General features: G+C 43.4%; 1 protein-coding gene across 1 annotated transcript in view; it reads left to right on the top strand.

The window, feature by feature from the left end:
• Positions 1-23,775, top strand: part of LOC134358046 (protein Jumonji-like) — a 375,614-nt gene that overhangs the window by 294,009 nt on the left and 57,830 nt on the right. Inside the window, exons 5-7 of the mRNA XM_063069931.1 lie at positions 1,233-1,412; positions 6,008-6,243; positions 20,827-21,847. Coding sequence (XP_062926001.1) covers positions 1,233-1,412; positions 6,008-6,243; positions 20,827-21,847 — 1,437 coding nt within the window. The remainder of the gene's footprint in view (positions 1-1,232; positions 1,413-6,007; positions 6,244-20,826; positions 21,848-23,775) is intronic.

Raw genomic sequence — 23,775 nt, forward strand, 5'->3', positions numbered from 1 at the left:
CTCCTCATAATTTTAAATACCTCTATCAAGTGTCCCCTCAACCTTCTACACTCCAAAGAATAAAGACCCAACTTGTTCAACCTTTCTCTGTAACTTAGACAGTTGGTATCTTTTTCCTAAAATTTAAGTTTCTAATTCTAGGAGGCATGCAATTAAAGTGGGAGGGAGTAAGTTCAAAGGATATGTTCAGGGCAGGGATTTTTTGCACAGAGTGGAAGGTGCTTGGAATACAATGTCATGGGTGCTGATGGAACCAGCTACAGCAGAGACCAATGAAGAAACACTCAGATAGGCATGTGGATATGCAGTAAATGGAAGGATATGGTCCATGTGCAAGCAGAAGGGATTTATGTAATGAAACTTAATTAGTTTGGCACAACGTTGTGGGCTGAGGGGCTTTTTCTTGGGCTATACCTTTCTATGTCCTAGGTTCCATACATGGTCAATCCGTTTTGTTAATGGGATATATTTTTCAGTAGCTTGATGGTGTTGGCCTTGTGCATAGAAGTCAATTGTGAAGGTATAATGATGTTGAATTTGGGATTGTTATTATTACCCATTGACTTGATTGAGACTAAAAATTGATCCATCTTTTTCTTTGTTTTTTTTATTGAATATACTATGAAATGAATTAAGAAGTACAGGCTCTCCCCAGGTTATGGCAGGGTCCTGTTCCTGTGAGCCGTTCGTAACCTGAACAAGTTGCAAGTTGGAAATGCGGCTGTGAAGTGAGCTCCCACACGACAGAAGATGTCGGCAGCCCTGCAGCAGCCAGCAAATGCATCCTGTCAGCCTCCCAAATGCTCATCAGTACGTACGAGCTGTACGAAAGTCGGGTGTTTGTAAGCAGGGGAGGACCTGCAAAAGCTTAAAAAAAATTGAATCCTTACATCAGTTAAAACTTGCTGACTTTTCTGCTTCGTGATAACCATAATAACTTTGCAGTATTTTAACTCAAAGGTTAAAAATCCGACCTAGGGAGAAAAATGGATTGTAGGCATAATTACATTTGCTGATATATCTTTGCTTCCCATCTGAATCATTTCTTGTGCTTGGTGTCCAGTGTTATCCATAGTATTTTATTGATTTTTCTCTGCAATTCCCACACTTTGGTGTGTTCAGCTGCAAATGGTTAATGCAATGCCAAAGTTGCTGTCATTCTTCATTTGCCATTTAATGTGAACTGAACATGGCAAGGAAAGTAAAAGTTACTTTGTTTTGTATACATTTAGGCTCCCCTGCTCTGCCGAACAACATGATGTATTTTGGAAGTTCCCAGGATGACATTGATGAAGTAGAAGAGGACGATGAGTGTGAAGATGTCAAAACACCTACAAACAATGCTTCATCTTCATGCCAGTCAACACCTCGAAAGGGAAAAGTGCAGGGTAAACAAGTCCTCAATGGTCATGGTAGGTTCACTTATAACTTACTGGAACTAGTAACTTCGTAATGCATGTAACTCTGGTTGGAAGGATGACTGCCACTATAATCAGTTGATGCTAAGGAGCCTTCAAAGGTTGTTAAGTTTTGACTTATTTTGCCTAGGATAATCTTTGCACAGGACGAGTCAGGCTTTGATATTTTATTGTGGACAGTTTGGGAAATGAGTGTCGATTTGTGCCGAGTTTGGCTATTTAGAATAATGCTTGGGCACTCATGGAGTGACTCTATACCTTAGTCTTTCTGAAGTTAGAACTTGCGTTTTTTAAGTTCGTGTTTGTGTTTTTAAGTTGCTAATCAGTGTTCTTAGAATTAGAATCAATAAAGTAAATATCCAAAAAAGTGATCATAAAGTTTTAGTGGTAAGTCAGTTTAAACATTTTGTTTCTTTTCAAATTAAAAAACAATCCCTTTTCTGACTCTTGTGCCCATACAAAAGTTCTCTTCACTGTCAGGCTGGTGGAAGAAATCCCGAGTGGTTAGCAACTGGTTGGCATCTTCATTGTTCGGTCCGACTTCCCTCAATTTTGGTTCCATGGTCTTGTCTGGATCTCAGGCTCAACATTGCAAACCATCTTCAATTGCAGTGAGCTCTCCCCGTAGAGTGATGGCCGTGATCTGGGTCACTTAGGACAGGATGCACCACACGACCACACATCCTCGATGCAGAGCTTCTGCTGGATTCTCTCGTCTTGGTTTTTGTTTCGATCTTTTGATAATGAAGCAACCACACTTTGATTGGGAAGCACAAAATTACTTTTTCTTGTTGCCTGAGGTCTGTATGCAGTGGCATTGAGTGTGTAAGGAGTGCACAGTAAGGATTGACAGCACAGGTACGGACGGGCCCTTTGATGGGCTCGTCGTGAGATGTGCGAAATTTCAATAATACAGGAGAGGCCCTGAAAGCAAATGGTTCGAAACTCCTTTGCTCAGCTAAATGCAGTGGCTTTGATTCTTTTAGAAATGAAACATTTATCCTGCAAAGAGATTATAATGTTTGTACAAATATTATTTATGCAGACCTAAATGTTTATTGAATGCCCTGAGCTCCAGATTTTGTTTGGGTAGCCATGATGTCAGACTGAATGTCCTTTATGTAACCTTCCTTAATCTTTGATCTTCTGTCTGTCTGTCTGTCTCTTTCTCTCTGCTTTCGTCTGCACCACCTACTTGGGCAGCTCCAACATTACCTTCTTGAAGCCACATCACAGTAACAGAAAGGAATTCCTAATTCTAGTGGTCTACCTGTGCCTGTGCTCCTCTAAGTTATTGATGCCTGCTTTTATGTTGAAGTAAATGCCATTTACCAAAGCTGTATCCCCTTGTCACTTACTTTCTGCTTTTCATTCATTTACCTTCCAAACTCATTGTCTGCAGTTTTATTTGAGAAATATGCTCAATATTATTGGTGAGCCTGGGCTGCCGTGTTTGTAACTTGTTGCATTATCTGGTTCTTGCTGGCATTCACGCTTTGCCTAAGGTTCTGCATTCATTAGTTCCCTGCTTCCATTGCCAACTTTGCCTCTGTCCCCCTTTTCAACACCCCTCTAATGGCTGCCAAACCTGTGTTAGTTACGTAAGTACACTACTGCAAGCAAGTTTAATTTTCACTTGCCATGAAGGTCCCAGTCCTCTTGGATTAAATTCCTTCTCACCAGCCCCTCCTTCCTGCATCTTTTATGTCGTACATTGTGTATAAGCTCACTGCTTCATCTCTTGAGGCTCATTTATACTTGTGCCTACTAGCTTGCACCGTTGTCTACGCCATTGTGAGCATTTATACTTGTGCGTGTGTGTGCTCTGCAATTCACCACCAAAACGCTAGTTGGCGGTAGGGTTTCTATGCCACTGTATTGAATTTCTTCGTGTTGAAACTTTACACGAAGAAACTCAAACTTCAAACAATGGCGACTGAAACTGAAGGAGTGTGAATTTTCTGTGCTTGTCTGGCCACTGAGAGACATGGACGAGGAAATGCATTTCAAATATTTTCAGATGTCGGCAAGTAGATTTGACAATTTGGTTCATTGTCTCCAACCATTTAATTCGCATCAATGTACGCACAGTATACTCAGATACTGGCAATCACCATTCGAGTTTTAGCTTCAGGTGGAAGTCAACAGGCTGTAGAAGCTAGCTACAAACTGGCGTCAAGCACAGGGTCCTCCATAATTTCGGAGGTCTGTAAAGCTTTATGGAAAGCATTGCAGCCAGAGTTCCTTCCCTACCCTTCAGTCGCCCAATGGGAAGCTATTGCAGCGTAGGAGGAAATGCGATGCTACCAAGTGGACCGATCACAGTTGTTGCAGTCTGTTTTGCCGTGAGGCGTAGTTACATTTTTGGGGAGATGGGTGTCAGGCTACAGCGTAGGGTACAGCGTAGAGTTTTTTCTTATGAAAGCACATTTTCCAATTGTGATCTAGTTTTAATCTCACGCTATCCTCAGGGTGACTGGCCTGTAGTTGGTGAGTTGGTCCTCTGCCCTTCATTTTGTACTGTGTTTTAACATCTTCTGAAAGCACCTGTCAGTTTGGGTGCTGGGCTGGGTCTGTAAGCCAACTGGCTCATAGGAACGGTGGATCTCTTTGCTAAACAGCTGTCATGTAGAGAACTGTGTGACCATCGTCAGGAAACCCTGTGCCCAGACTGCGATATGACTGTGGTTCAATTATCTCTTGATTTCTTTGACTCTCCCCAACTTTAAAATGACAGTGTTGGTTAACAGTAGTAGGCAAAATCCTGAATAGCAAAGGCCAGGTTGTTAGCCATTTAACCAGCTGACACTAAACCAGCTAGCATCTACCTCATACTCAATCAGCTAGCAACCAGCTGGCACTTCCTGAACTCACATCAGGACAATATCTGATTAATGACCACTTGTCAAAATCTAGGTTTCTTAAGGTTGTCGTAGTGGGGTTAAACCCCCTCTACCTATTAAATGCTCCCAATGGCCAGCATCTCAAACAGCCTCTGGCAACCAAGTCTAGCTCCTGGCCTTTATGTGTGGCTTAGCTACCAAGCCCAGGGGAACAGTTTCTACTGACGGGAGAAGGGGCAAATTCAGGTTATTGGCACCTTAAAATCAGTTGCTTTGAGCAATGAAGCTCTTTTCACTTTCTGCCTGTTACGCCACTGCTTTTAGGGCAGCAATGAAGGTCCCCCATATCCGGCAGTGTTCAAGGCTTCCTTTATTGTGTCACTAGCCTCCTGCTGGTCTTCACCACTGTCAGTCATGCAGATTCTCAGTGGAGACTCAGGAGTACTGTTGCACTCAGTTGTAGAAGGATTCTTCATTGCTGTTTCTGCAACAACTTTGTTTTGCCGGTCAGGGTTGTTAGCCCTGAGATGAACCCCCAAACCTGGAGGACCAGTGGACCACTCTTATTCTGTCCTCTACCCTTTGACCTGTTTGGCATGGCTGATCCTACCAAGGGTCAAAGCATAGAGCCCTGACTCCAGCTAACTTAGCTCTCTGGGTCATTGAGCCTCCAAACCATGACAATGTTGTGGTCCTCTTGGAGGAGCAGCTCATCTCAGAGAAGGAAAACTCTGATCTCAAACCCCTGTTGCCTTGCAGCTATACCCACTGATGGGGAAGGCTTCAGGAGTAAACGCCAAGGAAAAATACTGAGTTGAAGTCCCTGAGGCCGTCCTACGATGAGTTCAACGCCGACTGGCAACTCCTGCAACACTGCAGATGCCAAACTGTATCGGTTTCTGCTGTTCCTTTAGGTTATTCAGCTGCGTGGAGAGGGAGAGCTTGCTAAATGAGCAACAGCTTGCTCTCCATATTGCCTTGGCTTGTGTATCACTTAGACAACTGGGTACAGTATCTATGGTCGACCCTGACCAGCGGAGGACCTCAAAGTGAAACCTAAAATATGCCAGCTGTCATTATTTACTGTGCGTGCGAATGCAACTTAGATCAAATGGCTTTGTGTTTGGAGGCAGGTTTTTGTAATGTGACACCACACCCAGTTTCTCTAATTATGCACAATTAAGTGTGTGAAGTTTCTTCCATGCAACTTAAAGTGCAGTCAAATTTAATATTATCATGCTGCTGTAATAAACTGCCTCTAATATGGAAACCAAACTAAGTTGCTTTGGAAAGAACTGAAAAATTAAATATATTACGAGAAGCAGAGGAGGCCACTATAGATGTCATAATGAGAGAACTGAACATGGTGTCAGTGAGTGGGACTGAGGTAGCTTTAAATTGTGCTAATGTTGGTGGGATAGAAAAGGAGGGGGACACAAAAGGCCAGTCAGAGGGCTGATGGTTGTGGGAGACAGTGCAGTGCTGGAAAAGTGACTCTGAATTCTCCAAATTATTTTAGGTACCACTTGGTAAAAGCCAAATATAAAAAGCAGCTGTAGTATTTTGGTTGGATGGATTAATTGTTTTTTCACAAATGGTTGATTCATACGTGGCGAAGTGATGGCCAGTTTGTGTTCTCTGAAGCTTGTAGAGCATCACCGAGAGGATGTCTCTGGTTTATAACATGTGCCCGGATGGCTGATTGATTCCTCACTTCTCTGTGTGTGTGTTCTTTCTCCTCCCCAGTTTTGAATGGTTCAGGCAAGCTTTTGAGAGAGAAGGAATCTGTCCAGAAACACAAAGGAAAAGAGGCCACCCCAGGGAAGGAGAAGAACGGTGACCAAAAGGTTGAGTGCAAGAAGGAGCCGTGTCTGGCTGGTGCTGCTGCTAATTCTTCTTCGCAACTGGGCAGTTCAGTTAAAGGTCCTGCTGCTACCAGCTCAGCTATTACAAAACCGTCTCAGGAGCACCAAACACAACAGGTATTTAACCATCCATGGTAGTTAAATAGTCAGGCATTGATATTGGTGATAAATAGTAATTCATTTCACATTCAAAACTTACAAGTATACGCATCTTAAGTCCCTTAGAGACACAAGAGATTGTAGATGTTGGAAAATGGAGCAAGAAACAAGCTACTAGAAGCAACAACAAGCTACTTTAGTTAAATGAGTTGGGCAACATCTGTGGAAGCAAGGCATTGATTAATGTGTTGGGTTGAGACCCTGCGTCAGGGGTGGGTGCTAATGTAAAGAAGTGAGAGGGAGGTGGGAAGGAGGAATGGGCATGCGATGGCGGGAGGCAGGAATGGGCAGGCGATGGCCTGAGGGAGGAATGGGCAGGCGATGGCGGGAGGCAGGAATGGGCAGGCAATGGCGGGAGGCAGGAATGGGCAGGTGATGGCCTGAAGGGGGAATGGGCAGGTGATGGCGGGAGGCAGGAATGGGCAGGCGATGGCGGGAGGCAGGAATGGGCAGGCGATGGCGGGAAGGAGGAATGGTCATGCGATGGCGGGAGGCAGGAGAAGAAAGGTTTGACGGACAGATGGATCCAGTTTGGGCAGGGGGAAACTCAGTGGTGGATTTGGGAATTCTTGCATAAGGGAGAAATAAGGGGAGCAGAATAAAATGGTTGAGGAAAAGATGGGAATGTGGTAAATGGAAACGTCACAAGTTGCAATTGCTGGAATCTGATGTGGAACCAGATAAGGGAGGGTTGAAGAGTAGATAGAACCAGATAAGGGAAGGAATTTGAAAATAAGTGATTGGGGTGGGGAGAAGATCGAAAGAGAAAGGAGCAGGGGGCAGGGGGAATTAATTGAAATTCAAAAATTCTGCATTAATCTTAAGTACCCTGTTAATTTTGATAAGAAATGGGCAGATGTTCCCAGAGGTTTTCCTTTGTTCTGTAGGTAAGGTGGCATTGTTAAGCTTCATTTTTGTAGATTTAAAAAAATTGTTCCCAGTGGAAATTGTATCTGTTACAGGTCTCTGCTCACCATGCTAACAGCCAGATGGTGTTTTATGTGGGAATGGCACTTTCTGAGATGTTAAGCTAAAAGCACTTGGTATGAGTAAAAATTGGATGTGTATGAGGGTGTGTTTACAAATGGGGCAGTTTTATTGCCAGTAATCTTACTGCCATTTGATGACAGTCTTACCTCGGTGTGGATTGAATGGAATTGGCTTGCTCTGTGTCCTCTGAGAGACTGGTGCCGGAAGGGTTTTGGGACAGCATTCCTGCAGGTCAGCCTCTGTCTGAGATCAGACAGAGAACAGCATGTTCTCTGTAACTGGCCAAAATGGGTGATTGAGACAAATTTGACTCATTTTGTCCCCTACTGATGGGAAAACTGTTTGTCTCCCTTGGGAATATATTGCCTGAGTCAGTAAAATTGTGACTGGGAAGCTTGGAACGTCAGTGCTTCTGAATTGTAGCCAATCTTTCCTTTGGAAACACACTTCCTGCTCTGTAATATTTTCCCTTTTCTCCAGTAATGAGTGACCATTATAAATATTTGTACCTGACAGCTTGTTCGTTAATCTATAGACCAGCTTTCACGTAACTCCATTTGACTAATCGATCTCTTTGACTAAATTTTGTTCGGATAACCTTGCATAATGAATGTTTTCTATGGGATGTCTGTGTCTCAGCTTGCCTTCCTGTCTTTCAGTACAGTAATGTGATTTGGGATATCAGTTTCTGTCTCTTGTAGTGTCCATTGTCTCTCCCTGTTCAAACCAAATATTCCTCACTATTATAGAAGGATTAATTATTCTCAAAATCATTCTGTGTGGAACTTTTTCTGGGTCATAGTATATATAATTAGCCATGGAGCGCTCCCTGTACTTCAGTGAAAAGTTTATGCTTTCCGCAACTGGCTGCCAGTGAATGAATATGTAATAAATCCATTTGATTCTTCCCTGTTTTCCAAACTGAGCAGGATTCCCTGACTTAACTCATTCTGTGAGTGAGCAAAGTTCCAGCAGTACCTGAAGGAACAAGAGCATAGCAGTACAGAGCAGCCAGCTGTCAGTAAATCATGCAGAACTCAAGTTTACGTGTGCTTAATAGTCATAGAGTGGTACCGTACAGAAACGTGCCTTCGGTACAACACATCCAAGGTGCCTATGTAAGCTTGTCCCATTTTCCCACTTTTAACCTGTAACCTGTATCCTGTATCCCTATACATGTGCCTGTGTAGATTTTTTCTGCCCATGTACCACTCTGTCTGAAGTTCAAAGTAGTACACTTATCAACAGGTATGTGTACTTCATACAACCTTCAAAGAAATGCAATAGAATCCATTAAAAGCAAAAGAGGACTGTCAAACACCCTGTGTGCAGAGAGCGAGAGAGGGGGTTTAAAAAAACAAATAGTGCAAACAGTAAAAGCAAGGGCAACAGCATTCAGAACTGAAGTTCACCAAGCCAGGCATCACTGCAGCTGATCCAGAAGTCCACTAGTTGCAGGCCACAGCCTCAGTCCAGCTCAGAGATGAGTAAGCACAGCAGAGCAGTGAACTGAATTAGACTGTCCCTTGCCTCCGACCCTGACTAAATCAGGCCCAGTGCTTAAATCATCCAAACCTTGGGTTGTTCCTTGCTCTTTGCCACTTTGATACACCCGCAGAATTGGGCACTGCTGCCTCAATTCACCCAGTACCCGGCCTTTCCAATAAGGCTCGGCTGTTAAATCAATCAAACCTCAGATCTTTCCTCGACTTCGTCTTGCCTCGACTCTGTCACATCGAATTGCCCACAAGTCCACTCCAGCATCTCTGACACGGGCATGCTACAATCGTACCAGACACCAGCCCACACCGCAAAAAAATGCCCAGTCACACAGGTGATTCAGCTTAACTCTGATAAGGGAGCCATAGGCCACTGTTTGCAACAATTGTTTACTGGAAAAAGTGTGAAATAGGAAAGTATTTAGTTGCATTCTTTGTTTCAGTGGCACCAGCAAGTAGTCGCTAAACTTCAGCGCTGTGTTAAACCAGATGCTGTTCCAGTTTCCTGCTAAATCTTTCCCCTTTCTCCTAATGTCTCTGCCCTCTAGTTTGTAATTCCTCAGCTCCAGGAAATGACTCCATGCATTCACCTTAGCCATGTTCCTTGTAACTTTATACAAGATCATCTCTCGGTTTCCTATGCTCTAAGGAAAAAAAATCTGAACCTGTCCAAATCCCTATAATCCAATTCAAAGTGCAAAGTAAATTTATTTTCAAAGTACATATATGTCACCTTGTGCAACCCTGAGATAAATTTTCTTGTGGCCATACACAATAAATTCAATAACTGTAATAGAATCAATGAAAGACCACACCAACAGGGTGGACAACCAGTGTGCAAAAGACAGCAAACTCTGCAGATACAAAAAGGAAGAAAAAATAATAGTAGTACATAAACAAGCAATAAATACAGAGATCATGAGATGAAGAAACATAGAAACATAGAAAATAGGTGCAGGAGCAGGCCATTCGGCCCTTTGAGCCTGCACCGCCATTCAGTATGATCATGGCTGATCATCCAACTCAGAACCCTGTACCAGCCTTCCCTCCATACCCCCTGATCCCTTTAGCCACAAGGGCCATATCTAACTCCCTCTTAAATATAGCCAATGAACTGGCCTCAACTGTTTCCTGTGGCAGAGAATTCCACAGATTCACCACTCAGGTGGTGAGAGTCCTGAGGCTCCTGTGCCTTTTTTCCTTGAGTCCTGAGAACATCTTTGTAAATGATGTTGTGGTTGGCATAACATTGTGGGCCAAAGGGCCTGTGCCGTGCTGTTATGTTCTATGTTCTTTCCAGCTGAATGGTATCATTCATGTAAGTAATGTGACTAAAGCTGAACACCTACCGTAGCCTCAGTAACGTCTTGCAGTGTACGATCCCAATTTATATACTCAGTACCCTGACTGATATAGGCCAGTGTGCCAAAAGCCTCTTTTGCCACCCGATACGTTTGACTCCAATTTCAGGGAAATACTTGATCATACTAAGATGATGCCTTCTTTATGGTTGTAAGCTCCTAAATTCCCACAGCACTTTTGGGACCCCCTGAAGTTAGCGGGGGTGGTGGGATGTGTTAGAATAGAAAATTTGCCAAAAGCAACATTTGCCCTTTGTACTTGGAGTTTCCTGCAAATAATTGAAGCATCAGAATTCATTGGAAGCATATTTTCTACTGGTGTATCAGCCATAAAAAGGTGCAGTTGCAGCAGGAGCAGTAGCTCGGGTGTCCAAGACTTTTGCAGAGTACTGTATTTGTTACCGTGGAGCAGAGAGCAAGTTTGTAAATCTGGCGGGAGCAAAGGATGTCAGGAATGGCGAGCGTGGAGTGCTGCGGGAGGGGTGGGTGGACTGCTGCGGGAGGGGTGTGCAACAGTTTGCAGAGATGGAGTGCCAGGGTGGGGGTATCCACTCCCAGCTCTGAGACACCAGACAAGGTCAATTGATTCCAAACAATTGGTTTATTGATCATTACAGAATGTCTCCCTTCTGCTTCCCACTTCCTTCCCTTTCTTTCGCTTTTCCCATCCATGATTCCCTCTCCCTGCCTCCTTCCCACTCTCAGTCCATAGTAGAGACCCGTATGTCAGATTTATCGTCACTCTCGTGTCTTTATTTTTACAGCAGCAGCATTACCGTGCAATATATAAAATTACTATGGTACTGTGCAAATGTGCTTTTGCACAGTACTGTAGCTCGAATTGCTAGGAATGTGTAAGTATCCCAGTACTCTAATAAAATACGATAGGGAAAAGTTCCACTGACATGATTCTGTTCATAACTTTTACCAAACGTTCCTTTTTTTAGCAGCGATTGATAGTTCATAATGAAAGGGCTATTAGTGGGACAGTAGCCATTTGTTTCATGAACTTCAGTTGCTATGGGAATAGGTTTAAAAAAAAATTAATGGTGGTCCAACTTGTATGTCCTCCCCGTGGAATATGTGGGAATTTTTTTAGACGCTCCGGTTTCCTCCCACAGTCCAAAGACATACCAGTGAGTAGATTAATTGTTCAATGTAAATTGTCTCGCGATTAGGTTAGGGTTAACTCTGGGGTTGTTGGCTGGTGCAAGGGCCTACCCTGTGCTCTAACTCGCAATGAAAAATAAATAAGTTGTAACTGGGAGAAGGTGGTCCAGTCTGTACTGCTGAACTCAATGCTGTGTAATTATATGGCTCTGTTGTGACGTAAGCACCATGTCACAGATCTTGTCACGTGTACAGAGACTACCCTTCTCCTTTCTCTTCCGCCTTTCTGCATCATATATTCTTACCAATTTTGTATTGACTCTTCTACTTTTGTGTTACCCCAAATACCATTATAGGGGGTATTCCCCAAAGACTGTACAAAGGGTAATAATATGCTTTCAAATTAGGTTGGTAATGTGTTTGCAAGTTATTTCTTCAGGTGGAGTGAGATGAATTGGCTTCATTGAATCAAGATGTAAACGGAATCACCTTGGGAAGTTTTGAGGATCATGTGCTGATGGTGGCTGCAAAAGCTTCACTCGAGTGCTGTGCCTCGTCCTTGTTGGGTGGGATGTTTTCAGAGCTGTTTGGTGTGCAGCATTATTCACTGAGGTAACAGGATGTCAGAACAGCATTGCTGTGTTCTATTCATAGTAACGTGGCATGGGCATGATCTCATAGCCTTGCCAGGGTAGCACCCATTATTCGGTGAGCCTGGTACTGTTCTGTGCTCTCAGTAAATTAGACTTGATGCCCTTGTTGGTGATGGGCCTCTGCATACTTCGAGTTTATGTGGCAGATTAGACCTCTCTATGAGGGAACACATTGTCTCTGCCCATAACAGGAATTTTCTCCCTCCGAAAGTTCCTCCAAGCACATTGTCAGATTAAACAAAGTAATCTTGGCATTGTTTTCCCCAGCCAGTTGTCCTGTGTGTTTGGATCTAATTACATGCCTCTGGCTTTGGGCGGGGCACTTTCGTGCAACTTGGATGAGGCAGTTCCCCCTTCCGATGTGGCTGGGCAGAATCCACTTCCTCATTTCTGCTTCTTTCCATACCATTCCCCTTCCCCATTTCCTTTAATACTTGAGGATATAGATAACTTGTGTAGCATCATCAACTGGTGTAAACTGCTACCTGAAGTCCGCTTTGCATAAATTTATCATGCTTTTTAATCATTTATAGTCACAGCAAGAAAAGAGACCCTATGCAGAATATAGAACAGGACAGTGTAGTACAGGCCTGTCAGCCTACGATATGGTGCTGACCTATATTAACATACTCCACAATCAATCTACCCCTTCCCTCCTACACAACCCACAACTCCCCATTGCTCTTCCCTCCGAGTGCCCATATAAAAGTCTCTTTAATGTCCCTGTTGTGTCCGCTTCTGCCACCACCCCTAGCAGTCCGTTCCAGACATTCGCCATTTTCTCTATAAAAATAAAAACCTACCTCTGACATCTCCTCTAAACTTTCCTCCACTCGCCGCTGGCACAGGATCCTCTGGTGCTAGCAATAGATTGTAGGACCTCTTGTATCAGGCGGCAGAGCAGCAGTGGCTGGAGTTTATGCGAGAAATGAGGAATGTGCAAGACAGGTATATTCCAAAAAAGAAGAAATTTTCGAGTGGAAAAAGGATGCAACCGTGGTTGACAAGAGAAGTCAAAGCCAAAGTTAAAGCTAATGAGAGGGCATACAAGGAAACAAAAATTAGTGGGAAGACAGAGGATTAGGAAGTCTTTAAAACCTTACAAAAGGAAACCAAGAAGGTCATTAAGAGAGAAAAGATTAACTATGAAAGGAAACTAGCAAATAATATCAAAGAGGATACTAAAAGCTTTTTCAAGTATATAAAGAGTAAAAGACAGGTGAGAGTAGATATAGGACCGATAGAAAATGATACTGGAGAAATTGTAATGGGAGATGAGGAGATGGCAGAGGAACTGAACAAGTATTTTGCATCAGTCTTCACTGAGGAAGACAGCAGGATACCGAACACTCAAGGGTGGCAGGGAAGAAAAGTGTGCGCAATCACAATTACGACAGAGAAAGTACTCAGGAAGCTGAATAGGCTAAAGGTCAATAAATCTCCTGGACCAGATGGAATGCACCCTCGTGTTCTGAAGGAAGTAGCTGTGGAGATTGCGGAGGCATTAGCGATGAAGGGGGCAAGAAAGCAAAAAGGAAATGTATAGACCTGTTAGCTTGACGTCAGTGGTTGGGAAGTTGTTGGAGTCGATTGTCAAGGATGAGGTTACAGAGTACCTGGAGGCATATGACAAGATAGGCAGAACTCAGCATGGATTCCTTAAAGGAAAATCCTGCCTGACAAACCTATTACAATTTTTTGAGGAAATTACCAGTGGGCTAGACAGGGGAGATGCAGTGGATGTTGTATATTTGGATTTTCAGAAGGCCTTTGACAAGGTGCCACACATGAGGCTGCTTAACAAGATAAGAGCCCATGGAATTACAGGAAAGTTACATACGTGGATAGAGCGTTGGCTGATTGGCAGGAAACAGAGAGTGGGAATAAAGGGATCCTATTCTGGTTAGCTGCCGGTTACCAGTGGTGTTCCACAGGGATCAGTGTTGGGGCCGCTTCTTTTTACATTGTATATCAACGATTTGGATTATGGAATAGATGGCTTTGTGGCTAAGTTTGCTGACGATACAAAGATAGGTGGAGGGGCCGGTAGTGCTGAGGAAACGGAGAATCTGCAGAGAGACTTGGATAGATTGGACAGAGAAGTGGCAAATGAAGTACAATGTTGGAAAGTGTATGGTTATGCACTTTGGCAGAAAAAATAAATGGGCAGACTATTATTTAAATGGGGAAAGAATTCAAAGTTCTGAGATGCAACGGGACTTGGAAGTCCTCGTACAGGATTCCCTTAAAGTTAACCTCCAGGTTGAGTTGGTAGTGAAGAAGGCGAATGCAATGTTGGCATTCATTTCTAGAGGAATAGAGTATAGGAGCAGGGATGTGATGTTGAGGCTCTATAAGGCGCTGGTGAGACCTCACTTGGAGTACTGTGGGCAGTTTTGGTCGTCTTATTTAAGAAAGGATGTGCTGACGTTGGAGAGGGTACAGAGAAGATTCACTAGAATGATTCCGGGAATGAGAGGGTTAACATATGAGGAACGTTTGTCCGCTCTTGGACTGTATTCCTTGGAGTTTAGAAGAATGAGGGGAGACCTCATAGAAACATTTCAAATGTTAAAAGGCATGGACAGAGTGGATGTGGCAAAGTTGTTTCCCATGATGGGGAGTCTAGTACGAGAGGGCATGACTTCAGGATTGAAGGGTGCCCTTTCAGAACAGAAATGCGAAAAAATTTTTTTAGTCAGAGGGTGATGAATCTATGGAATTTGTTGCCACGGGCAGCAGTGGAGGCCAAGTCATTGGGTGTATTTAAGGCAGAGATTGATAGGTATCTGAGTAGCCAGGGCATCAAAGGTTATGGTGAGAAGGCGGGGCAGTGGGACTAAATAGGATAAAATGGATCAGCTCATGATAAAATGGCGGAGCAGACTCGATGGGCCGAATGGCCTACTTCTGCTCCTTTGTCTTATGGTCTTATGGACTGTCCTGGAACTCTGTTGAGTGAGGTCGCTGTTGTAATCTCAGCTGACAACAGGGAGTTTGCACATATCAAGATCCTTTGAATTTTGGTCTTACACTACCTTCCTAATCTGTTGCAATGAATTTGGTAGATAGTTACTTATTGACCCAGAGTGGGAGGGGCTCCCGTTTGTTGGGTCATCTTCCACAACCAGGAAGAAGATGGGCAATCAGTTTAGCACCATATCTCAAGTACGATATGTCTAGCAGGAAGTTATTACTCAGTAATGCATGTTGGATAAATAGTTTTCCCATTATCCAGGCTTCAGTGAAGATGGTCATCAATGTTAGACATCTTCAGTGCAGCAGGATTAACAAGGCTCACCTACTCCCCACTTCACCTGAAAGATAAAGAAGCCACCTGTGTTTTCTGGAAATCTTTCTCAAGGGCTGCCGTGCAGATACAAAGTGAGCTCTGTCACGTGGCAATGAAACAGGGATTGGTTGGTGTATTTAATTGTCCAGTAAATGCTGCTTGTGCTGTTGTGAGGCTGGCTGCCTGTTGAAGAATGCCAGTGCATTTTCTATATTCATTCTTCTGGTTCATAGTATGTTCTGTTTGAAGTGACACGATAATTTTTGTTGATTTGCCTGGCAGACAGTGAGACATCCTGATCAAAGGCTAGGATGAAAAGCAGTTTTCATGACTTTGTTTTAAGCTTCAGAATGGCACTGCATTACAGTAGGCCCCACATTAAGACTGAACCCATTTGGTTCACTCAGCAGTTGGCATCAATACAAGATGCTGCAAAGTTAAAAGATTACTTCCCACCACCTGGCTTCACCTATTGTTTTCCAGCTTACCTCCTCCCCCCACCCTTTTATTCTGGCATCTTCCCCCCTTGCTTCTCAGTCCTGAAGAAGGGTCTCAGCCCGAAACATCGACTAACTATTCATTTCCATAGATGCTGCCTGACCTGCTGAGTTCTTCCAGCATTTAGTGTGTGTTGCTTGCATACTTTCTCATGTTTACGATTTGCTTCTTATTTTCTGTAGCTTCCTATTTTTGGAAAGGCTTTAAATTTGTACAAATTAACATCTAACTGCTGCTTACTGTGTTGTTCTTTGCCAACTTGCAACACTCATAACATTAATAAAAGAGTTATAATTAAAACAGTTTCCGGGCAAATTCTTCTAGAATCTGCAGTGTCTCAATGTCATTGGGATCTACGGACATTGAAGGCTCATTCCCGGTTTAGTACTGAGCCATGTAAACCTCATTCCCGGTTTAGTACTGAGCCATGTAAAGTGGGGAACTGCTGTATATCTGGAATATTTCTGTAGGCCTTGGGGAATAAAGTTGGCAGGGCTGGGGTACCTGAAATCAATGCACTGAAACATGTCCTGGGTTTTCAATTATTCCTTGTCCAGTTTTGCACTTTGCTTTTGACAAGGAAGTTGAACTATTGGTTCCCTTGAGGCACTAAATTTAGGAAAGCAGGGCAAGGAATATTTGTTTTTGAAGCACATGACCAGGAATGATTTATTCTGGGCATGTGATCTGTTGGATGACAATACATTAACACAAGAAATCTCTTATCAAAATAATATAACTCTTAAGGTTAATGTTCAATAAGTTGTTTTCATGAAGAGCTATAATTAAAATCACTTTCAGGTGGAATTTTCAAGACACTTATGGTTGGTTTGTTGGTTAAGTATTTTGATAATCAGTAGATCCTCTGACACAGAGGCTCTTTGGTTCCCTCTGGTGGCACAGTTTTCTTTGCAAAAGTAATTTTTGACAAGATGATATGACCAGATTTCCAGGATCCATTCTGAGCTGCATCATAGAAACATAGAAACATAGAAACATAGAAAATAGGTGCAGGAGTAGGCCATTCGGCCCTTCAAGCCTGCACCGCCATTTATTATGATCATGGCTGATCATCCAACTCAGAACCCAGCCTTCCCTCCATACCCCCTGACCCCTGTAGCCACAAGGGCCATATCTAACTCCCTCTTAAACATAGCCAATGAACTGGCCTCAACTGTTTGCTGTGGCAGAGAATTCCACAGATTCACCACTCTCTGTGTGAAGAAGTTTTTCCTAATCTCGGTCCTAAAAGGCTTCCCCTCTATCCTCAAACTGTGACCCCTCGTTCTGGACCTCCCCAACATCGGGAACAATCTTCCCGCATCTAGCCTGTCCAATCCCTTTAGGATCTTATACGTTTCAATCAGATCCCCCCTCAATCTTCTAAATTCCAACAAGTACAAGCCCAGTTCATCCAGTCTTTCATCATATGAAAGACCTGCCATCCCAGGAATCAATCTGGTGAACCTTCTTTGTACTCCCTCTATGGCAAAGATGTCTTTCCTCAGATTAGGAGACCAAAACTGCACACAATACTCCAGGTGTGGTCTCACCAAGGCCTTGTACAACTGCAGTAGTACCTCCCTGCTCCTGTACTCGAATCCTCTCGCTATAAATGCCAGCATACCGTTCGCCTTTTTCACCGCCTGCTGTACCTGCATGCCCACTTTCAATGACTGGTGTATAATGACACCCAGGTCTCGTTGCACCTCCCCTTTTCCTAATCGGCCACCATTCAGATAATAATCTGTTTTCCTACTTTTGCCACCAAAGTGGATAACTTCACATTTATCCACATTAAATTGCATCTGCCATGAGTTTGCCCACTCACCCAACCTATCCAAGTCACCCTGCATCCTCTTAGCATCCTCCTCACTGCTAACACTGCCACCCAGCTTCGTGTCATCCGCAAACTTGGAGATGCTGCATTTAATTCCCTCATCCAAGTCATTAATATATATTGTAAACAACTGGGGTCCCAGCACTGAGCCTTGCGGTACCCCACTAGTCACCGCCTGCCATTCTGAAAAGGTCCCGTTTATTCCCACTCTTTGCTTCCTGTCTGCTAACCAATTCTCCACCCACACCAATACCTTACCCCCAATACTTTGACCGAATTTCTAGTGGTCATGTGTTGAAACCCATAACTAGTCTCTGGAATGGTTGCCTGCAAGATGGGTGATAGGATAGACTGTGTACAACAGTGGCTTGTGCCATTTTGACCCCTCAGGCATCTGCCATTAGTTTGAATCTTGACTGGACCTCTAAGGAGAGTGTAGCCAAATAGGTGACAGTTTCTGTAGCAGATTGCACCCCATCTCCAAGGACCTGAGTTTGATCCCGAACTCTTGTGCTGTCAATGTGGAGTTTTCATGTGTGCTACTGTTTTCCTCTGCAGGCTCGAGTTTCTTCTCCATCCCAGAGATGTGCTGGTGGTTTGATTGGCCATTATAAATTGCCTTCAGTGTAGGTGGATGGGACACAGTTGAGTTGATGTAGTATGAGGGAGGATAGGTTATCAGGAAGATGGGAGGAGAGAAGAGCTGGCTCCCTCCTGTGTGGTGTAGGGGAGTGAACCTGTTCTCATCATTATTCTGGTAGGCTGTAACATTAGCAATGCTACCATATAAGCTGGTTCATATTTGTTTTATTAATAATTCAAAGTCTCAGACTATTGCACATGCCAACGATAGCTCTGTTAGGTTATAGTTTCCTCCTTTCTCCTGCCTTAGTGACACACTTCTGATCCAGTGCTGTCTGACTGCTCCATTCACATTAGAACACTGAACAGTACAGGCCCTTTGGCGAACAATGTTGTGCTGACCTTTTAACCTACTCTGATAATCAATCTAATGCTCCCCTCCTACATCGCCTTCCACTTTTTCTTTCATCCATATTTAGAGAGCAACATTCTAAAGTTTGCCCCAGTTTGATCAAGCTGTTTAACTTTGATAACCATTGTCATCTTTTGAGAGTTCTGGAGTTTTTGTCCAGTTTTAAGCTCCCCACATTATTACATTGCTTTTGCTTGTAAGGTTAAGATATGTTCGTATTTTTCCAATACATCAGCCTTCTCTTCACTCTCCAACTGAATGGCGTCTGTGTAAGCAGGAATAAAATGTCTTGCTGAATTTAGACAGCTGTTCGCTTGTTTTGGGCTCTCATTTAAAAATAATTCTTGCTAGTTCCTCCTTTGTTACCTTTCTCATTTCTGATAGTACATAATCTGCTTGCTGGGGGATGTTTGCTCCACCAACCACAGTCTGCTGTTGGATAGTGTTCAGATACCCAACCTTAAATCTCTGTAGTAGTCAGGACCAGAAATTTGGACCATCTCCATCAGCCTTCCCACTTCCAGCCCAAACAAGGGTCAGGAGAAGAATCTTCACAATCATTGCCCCTGCAGAGAAAGTCACCCTGAACAACCTGTAGTTATACCAGGTCTATGACACAGCTTCCCTCTGGATCTGTTTCAAGCAACTATATTTGCTGCCGTGCAGAAGCTTGTCAAGTTGTTTGGATTTCCGGTGGTTTCCTGTTTTGTAATTTTTTTTCTATGATAAATGGTGGCTAATAATTGTAAGCTAGTTGCTCTTTTCTGCCCCCTCTATTTGGGAAAATGGAAGGGCGGGGTTCATAGAGTAAGTCACAGTATTTTCTAGTGCGCAAATGGCCCCTTGGCCCACCATCACCATGTTGACTATACTAATCTGCTTTAACTCTCTTCCTTCCCCCCCCCCACTCAACCCCTACAGAAGAGTATGTACAGTTTTCACTTATGCTATCGATAAGAGGTATAGGAACTACTGTGCTCTTGGAGAGTGTTGTGACATGAACAAAGTCACCGGAGAGGCACTGAAGCTAGTAAATATAGAAGTGTTTTATTCAGCAACAGGCATCATATTGAGACACTCTTGTTAGAAGAGCCCTCCTGACCCATTTTTATATGACATTTTTATATGCTGAAGATCAAAGATAACAGCAGGACAGTTCTATAGCTTTAATGTATCTACAATGCTTCCTTTGAAATACATATAGTTTTCACACAGCTCTTTCTTCGCAGCCACACACCAGACACCCAAAATGAATGTTAATCCCCACTGACTCTAGGCTGCATTCGTGCATATGCAGCATCTGACATCTAAGCGGAATTGACCCCAACCTGCAACTCTAGGGAACCCATTGTTCTGAGCTGTGTTTTTAAATCCAATCTGAAATCCACATTCAAATCTGAAGGTAGGTTGCTGGTAAAATTGATATTTGCTATATAGCCTAACCCCAGAATATGCTCTAACTGGAAGGAGGGGAGCTACAGCTGAGCAATCCTGTTTGGGTAGAAACAATAAGAATATAGAATAAGACCATAAAGTTTATTGGTATATTACTGTCATGAATACCGAGATACAACAAAAAACTTTTCGTTATGTGCCATCAGTCAGATCATTACATGCCTAAGTCCAACTGGATTGTAAAAAGGAACTATATTGTGTTACAGTTCCAGAAAAAGTGGTGTAGGTGAAGTGCAAAGAACATGGTGAGCTAGGTTGGAAGTTGAAAGGTTAATCTTTCAGTGCTTGGGAATTCTGTTCAGGGGTCTGATGATAGCAGGATAGAAGCTGACCCCTCGAACCTGGTAGTTTGTGTTTCAAGTTTCTGCTCGATGGGAGGAAAGACCAGTGTGGGAAGGTTCCTTGATTATCTTGGCTGCTTTTCTGAGGCAGTAATTGGGGAAATGGTCATTCGCATGGCTGGCTGGTGGGAGTGATACGTTTAATCATGGAGAAGATGGAACAAAAAATACACCCTTTTTCAGTTTGATTGTGCAAATAACAGAAAAAGGAAGTATTTCTATTTTTGCCTCACTTCTGGTAAGTATTAACTTGGCTTATTTGGTTACATTCTATCTTTGACTTTCAAAAGGTTTAGATTCATCTCCGAGATATGTATAGGTAGCCTCAGCTTTCCTCCCTGGTTCAGTTCAGTGTGTGAATTGGTGCAGTGTTTGCTCACATAACTGAGCATCCTTTGTCACATACTGTGGATGTATTGTTAAGATTGGGGTGAAGGTTGGTTGCTGTGAGCCGGGATCCCATGTCATTAACAGTTAACCAGTGGCTTTTTTTTTGTCCTATTGGCAGGTTTCGAGAGGGATGAACGGAATTGCTCAGACTCTATCCACAGGCGCGAGTGCATCCTGTGCCAAAAAGAATAGGGAGGTTAGACCTTCACCGTCCAAGACTGTGAAGTACACTGCAACGGTGACAAAGGGAAACGTTACATACACCAAAGCCAAGAGAGAACTGGTCAAGGAAACCAAACCGAACCATGTTAAATCCAGTGTAGCTGTTAACCATACAATCTCAGGGAAAACTGAAAGCAGCAATGCAAAATCAAGAAAACAGGTGCTATCTAATGGGACATCCCATTCAAATGGTGCTGGCCTTAGCTGTGTCAAACTAAATGGAAAGATGAATGGGAAAGCTTCCACTAAAGGTGAAGTCAGAGAGGTAAAGGAAGGACTGCGGACCTCCAAGAGGAGGCATGAGGAGCTGAAGCAGATAATAAAACCACAATCACCTTCAAAGAGAGTGAAAGCTGCTCCGTGTACTGCAGGAGCCGAAGATAATAAAGCAAATACAAAAGTAAAAGCTCTACCTAATGGACGAATAAAGTGTGAAACACCAGTGAAGAACAGTGAAAGACAGAGGCTTAGGAAGGCTTCCTTAGGTAAGAACACTCCAAGCAAACAAGCACAGAGCAAATTGGAAAGTGCCTCCAGCGAAAATAGTTCTACCTCAGCTACAGAGTCCTCTCACAAGACGCAAGACTCTTCAGTAAAACAAGAGAAAGGCAACAAAGTTGGCATGGCACTGGTTGGAGAAATTCCCATTCTCAGGCCAACCCAAAAAGAGTTTCAAGACCCGTTAGCTTATATGGAAGCTGTCAGAACTCAGACAGAGAAGTATGGTATGTGCCGGGTAATCCCTCCCTCAGACTGGAGGCCTGAGTGCAAATTGAATGATGAAATGCGGTTTGTGACTCAGATTCAGCATGTGCATAAACTGGGTAGACGGTGGGGACCCAATGTACAACGACTAGCCTGTATCAAGAAACACCTCAGATCTCAGGGCATTACAATAGATGAGCCCCCACTTATAGGTAAGACATATACTGAAACACTTCCTTTGTAAAAATGTACAATGTGAGAGTGATTTATGTACTGTATTATAAAGGCTGTCCACGATATTAGGAAGACACAAGGCACTGTAGATGCTGGAATTGTGATCAATGAGCAACCTGTGCTGGAGGAACTCAATACTTTGAGCAGCATCTGTGAGAAGAAAGGAACTGTCAGAACCCTGCATTGGGACCTGAAGTGTCAACAGTTCCTTTCCTGCCGTGGATGTTCTTCAACCTCCTGAGTTCTTCCACCAGGTTGATTGTTGCTCTATTGGGAGGATTCTCTTTTTATGCTGCTTATAGAGCCCACTGCAAAAGCTTATCGTTTAGCTAAATTACTTTTAACCTGATGTGGGACTGGAAAACACCTACAGAGTGCCTTGCGAAGAGCGTAATCTTCCTCATTGTAATCAAATCTTCATTGGGAAGAGCTCTAGGATTTAATGTTGTTTTAAATTCCCCATAAATGGAAACATCATCTGTGACAACTCGATGCTTCAAATACTTGGCTGTGGTTATCACATTATCAATCTCTTTGAGCAGCGATGGTGTGTTGGCGGCTCTTTAGTCATTTGGCACATTTCCATTTCTAAGGCTGTCTGCTGTTTTCTTTCTGACATCATTCAGTACAGTTGTAGGGTGCATGCCATCAGGGTGCCAGTTCCAGCAGTCTTTCTAAATTTATCCACTTTGTGTTCTTCCTCAAGTGCACTCATTTGGACTACCACACCCTCCTGTGAAACCAAGGCAAATTATTGGATGGGATTGTGTTGTTGACCAACCTGCAGTTCTGTTAGAGCTGTTGAGTAAGGAGGAATGTACAAACCAGTGGCTTCTGTGTTAATGCCTCTGACCTTGTGCTTCCTCTTAGCACTTGGTATTGATTCCAGGGGTACCACCTTAAAATGATGGACAGGCTCTTCTGCCTTGCCTCAGCAGCACCATTGATGCCTCTTATTCCCACAGGCTCATAGTCTTCACTAAAGGGACATTCAGCTAAGTCTTTCTGTTTTATTTTGTTGTATCTTAATGGTTTTACTCAAGTTTAAACACACATTAAACTACTGTTAATATCTCTTAATTCATTTTAATTTTGAATGATTCAATTTTTAAAATCTCTGATTATCAGTGACATTGAAACAGAGTGGAATAGGCCTTTGACAGCTTGCAGATGCTGCTGGGATGGGTGTTACCCTTGTATGTGATATCTAACAAGCAGGTCACCACTCATAGCCTGCTGCCCCATTCCCAGATCAGCTACAGAACTGAGGCATCAGGGTTGTCAGGACCCACAATGAGCTGGTGTAGGGGCAGGGTGAGAGGTACTGGGGGCACAATCCTGTCCAAGAATTTAATGCCACCGAGGACTTCCTTTCTTTCCCCTCCAAGATAAATGGTGGTAGTTTCCCTGGTGCCATTTCCTCACAAACACCCTACTGTTGATGTCAGCATAAATCATTTACACTCGGTGGTGTTCATGGTCTTCTGCTGCTGTAGTCCATCCACTTCAAGGTTTGACTTATGCATTCAGAGACGCTGTTCTGCCCACCACTGTTGTAACGTGTGGTTATTTGAGTTGATGTAAACTTCCTGTCAGCTTGAACCAGTCTGGCCATTCCCCTCTTACCTCTCGCATTAACAAGGTGTTTTCACCCACAGAACTGCTACTCAATGGATGTTTTTTGTTTATCCCACCATTCTCCGTAAATTCTAGAGACTGTTGTGCATGAAAATCCCAGGAGATCAGCAGTTTCTGAGATACTCAAACCATCCCAACTGGCACCAACAATCATTCCACAGTCAAAGTCACTTAGGTCACATTTCTCTGAATAACAACTGAACCTCTTGACCATGTCTGCATGCTCTTATCCTTTGAGTTGCTGCCACATGATTGTCTGATTAGATAA

Source organism: Mobula hypostoma, chromosome 17, assembly GCF_963921235.1.
Source record: "Mobula hypostoma chromosome 17, sMobHyp1.1, whole genome shotgun sequence".
Lineage (NCBI taxonomy): Eukaryota > Metazoa > Chordata > Chondrichthyes > Myliobatiformes > Myliobatidae > Mobula > Mobula hypostoma.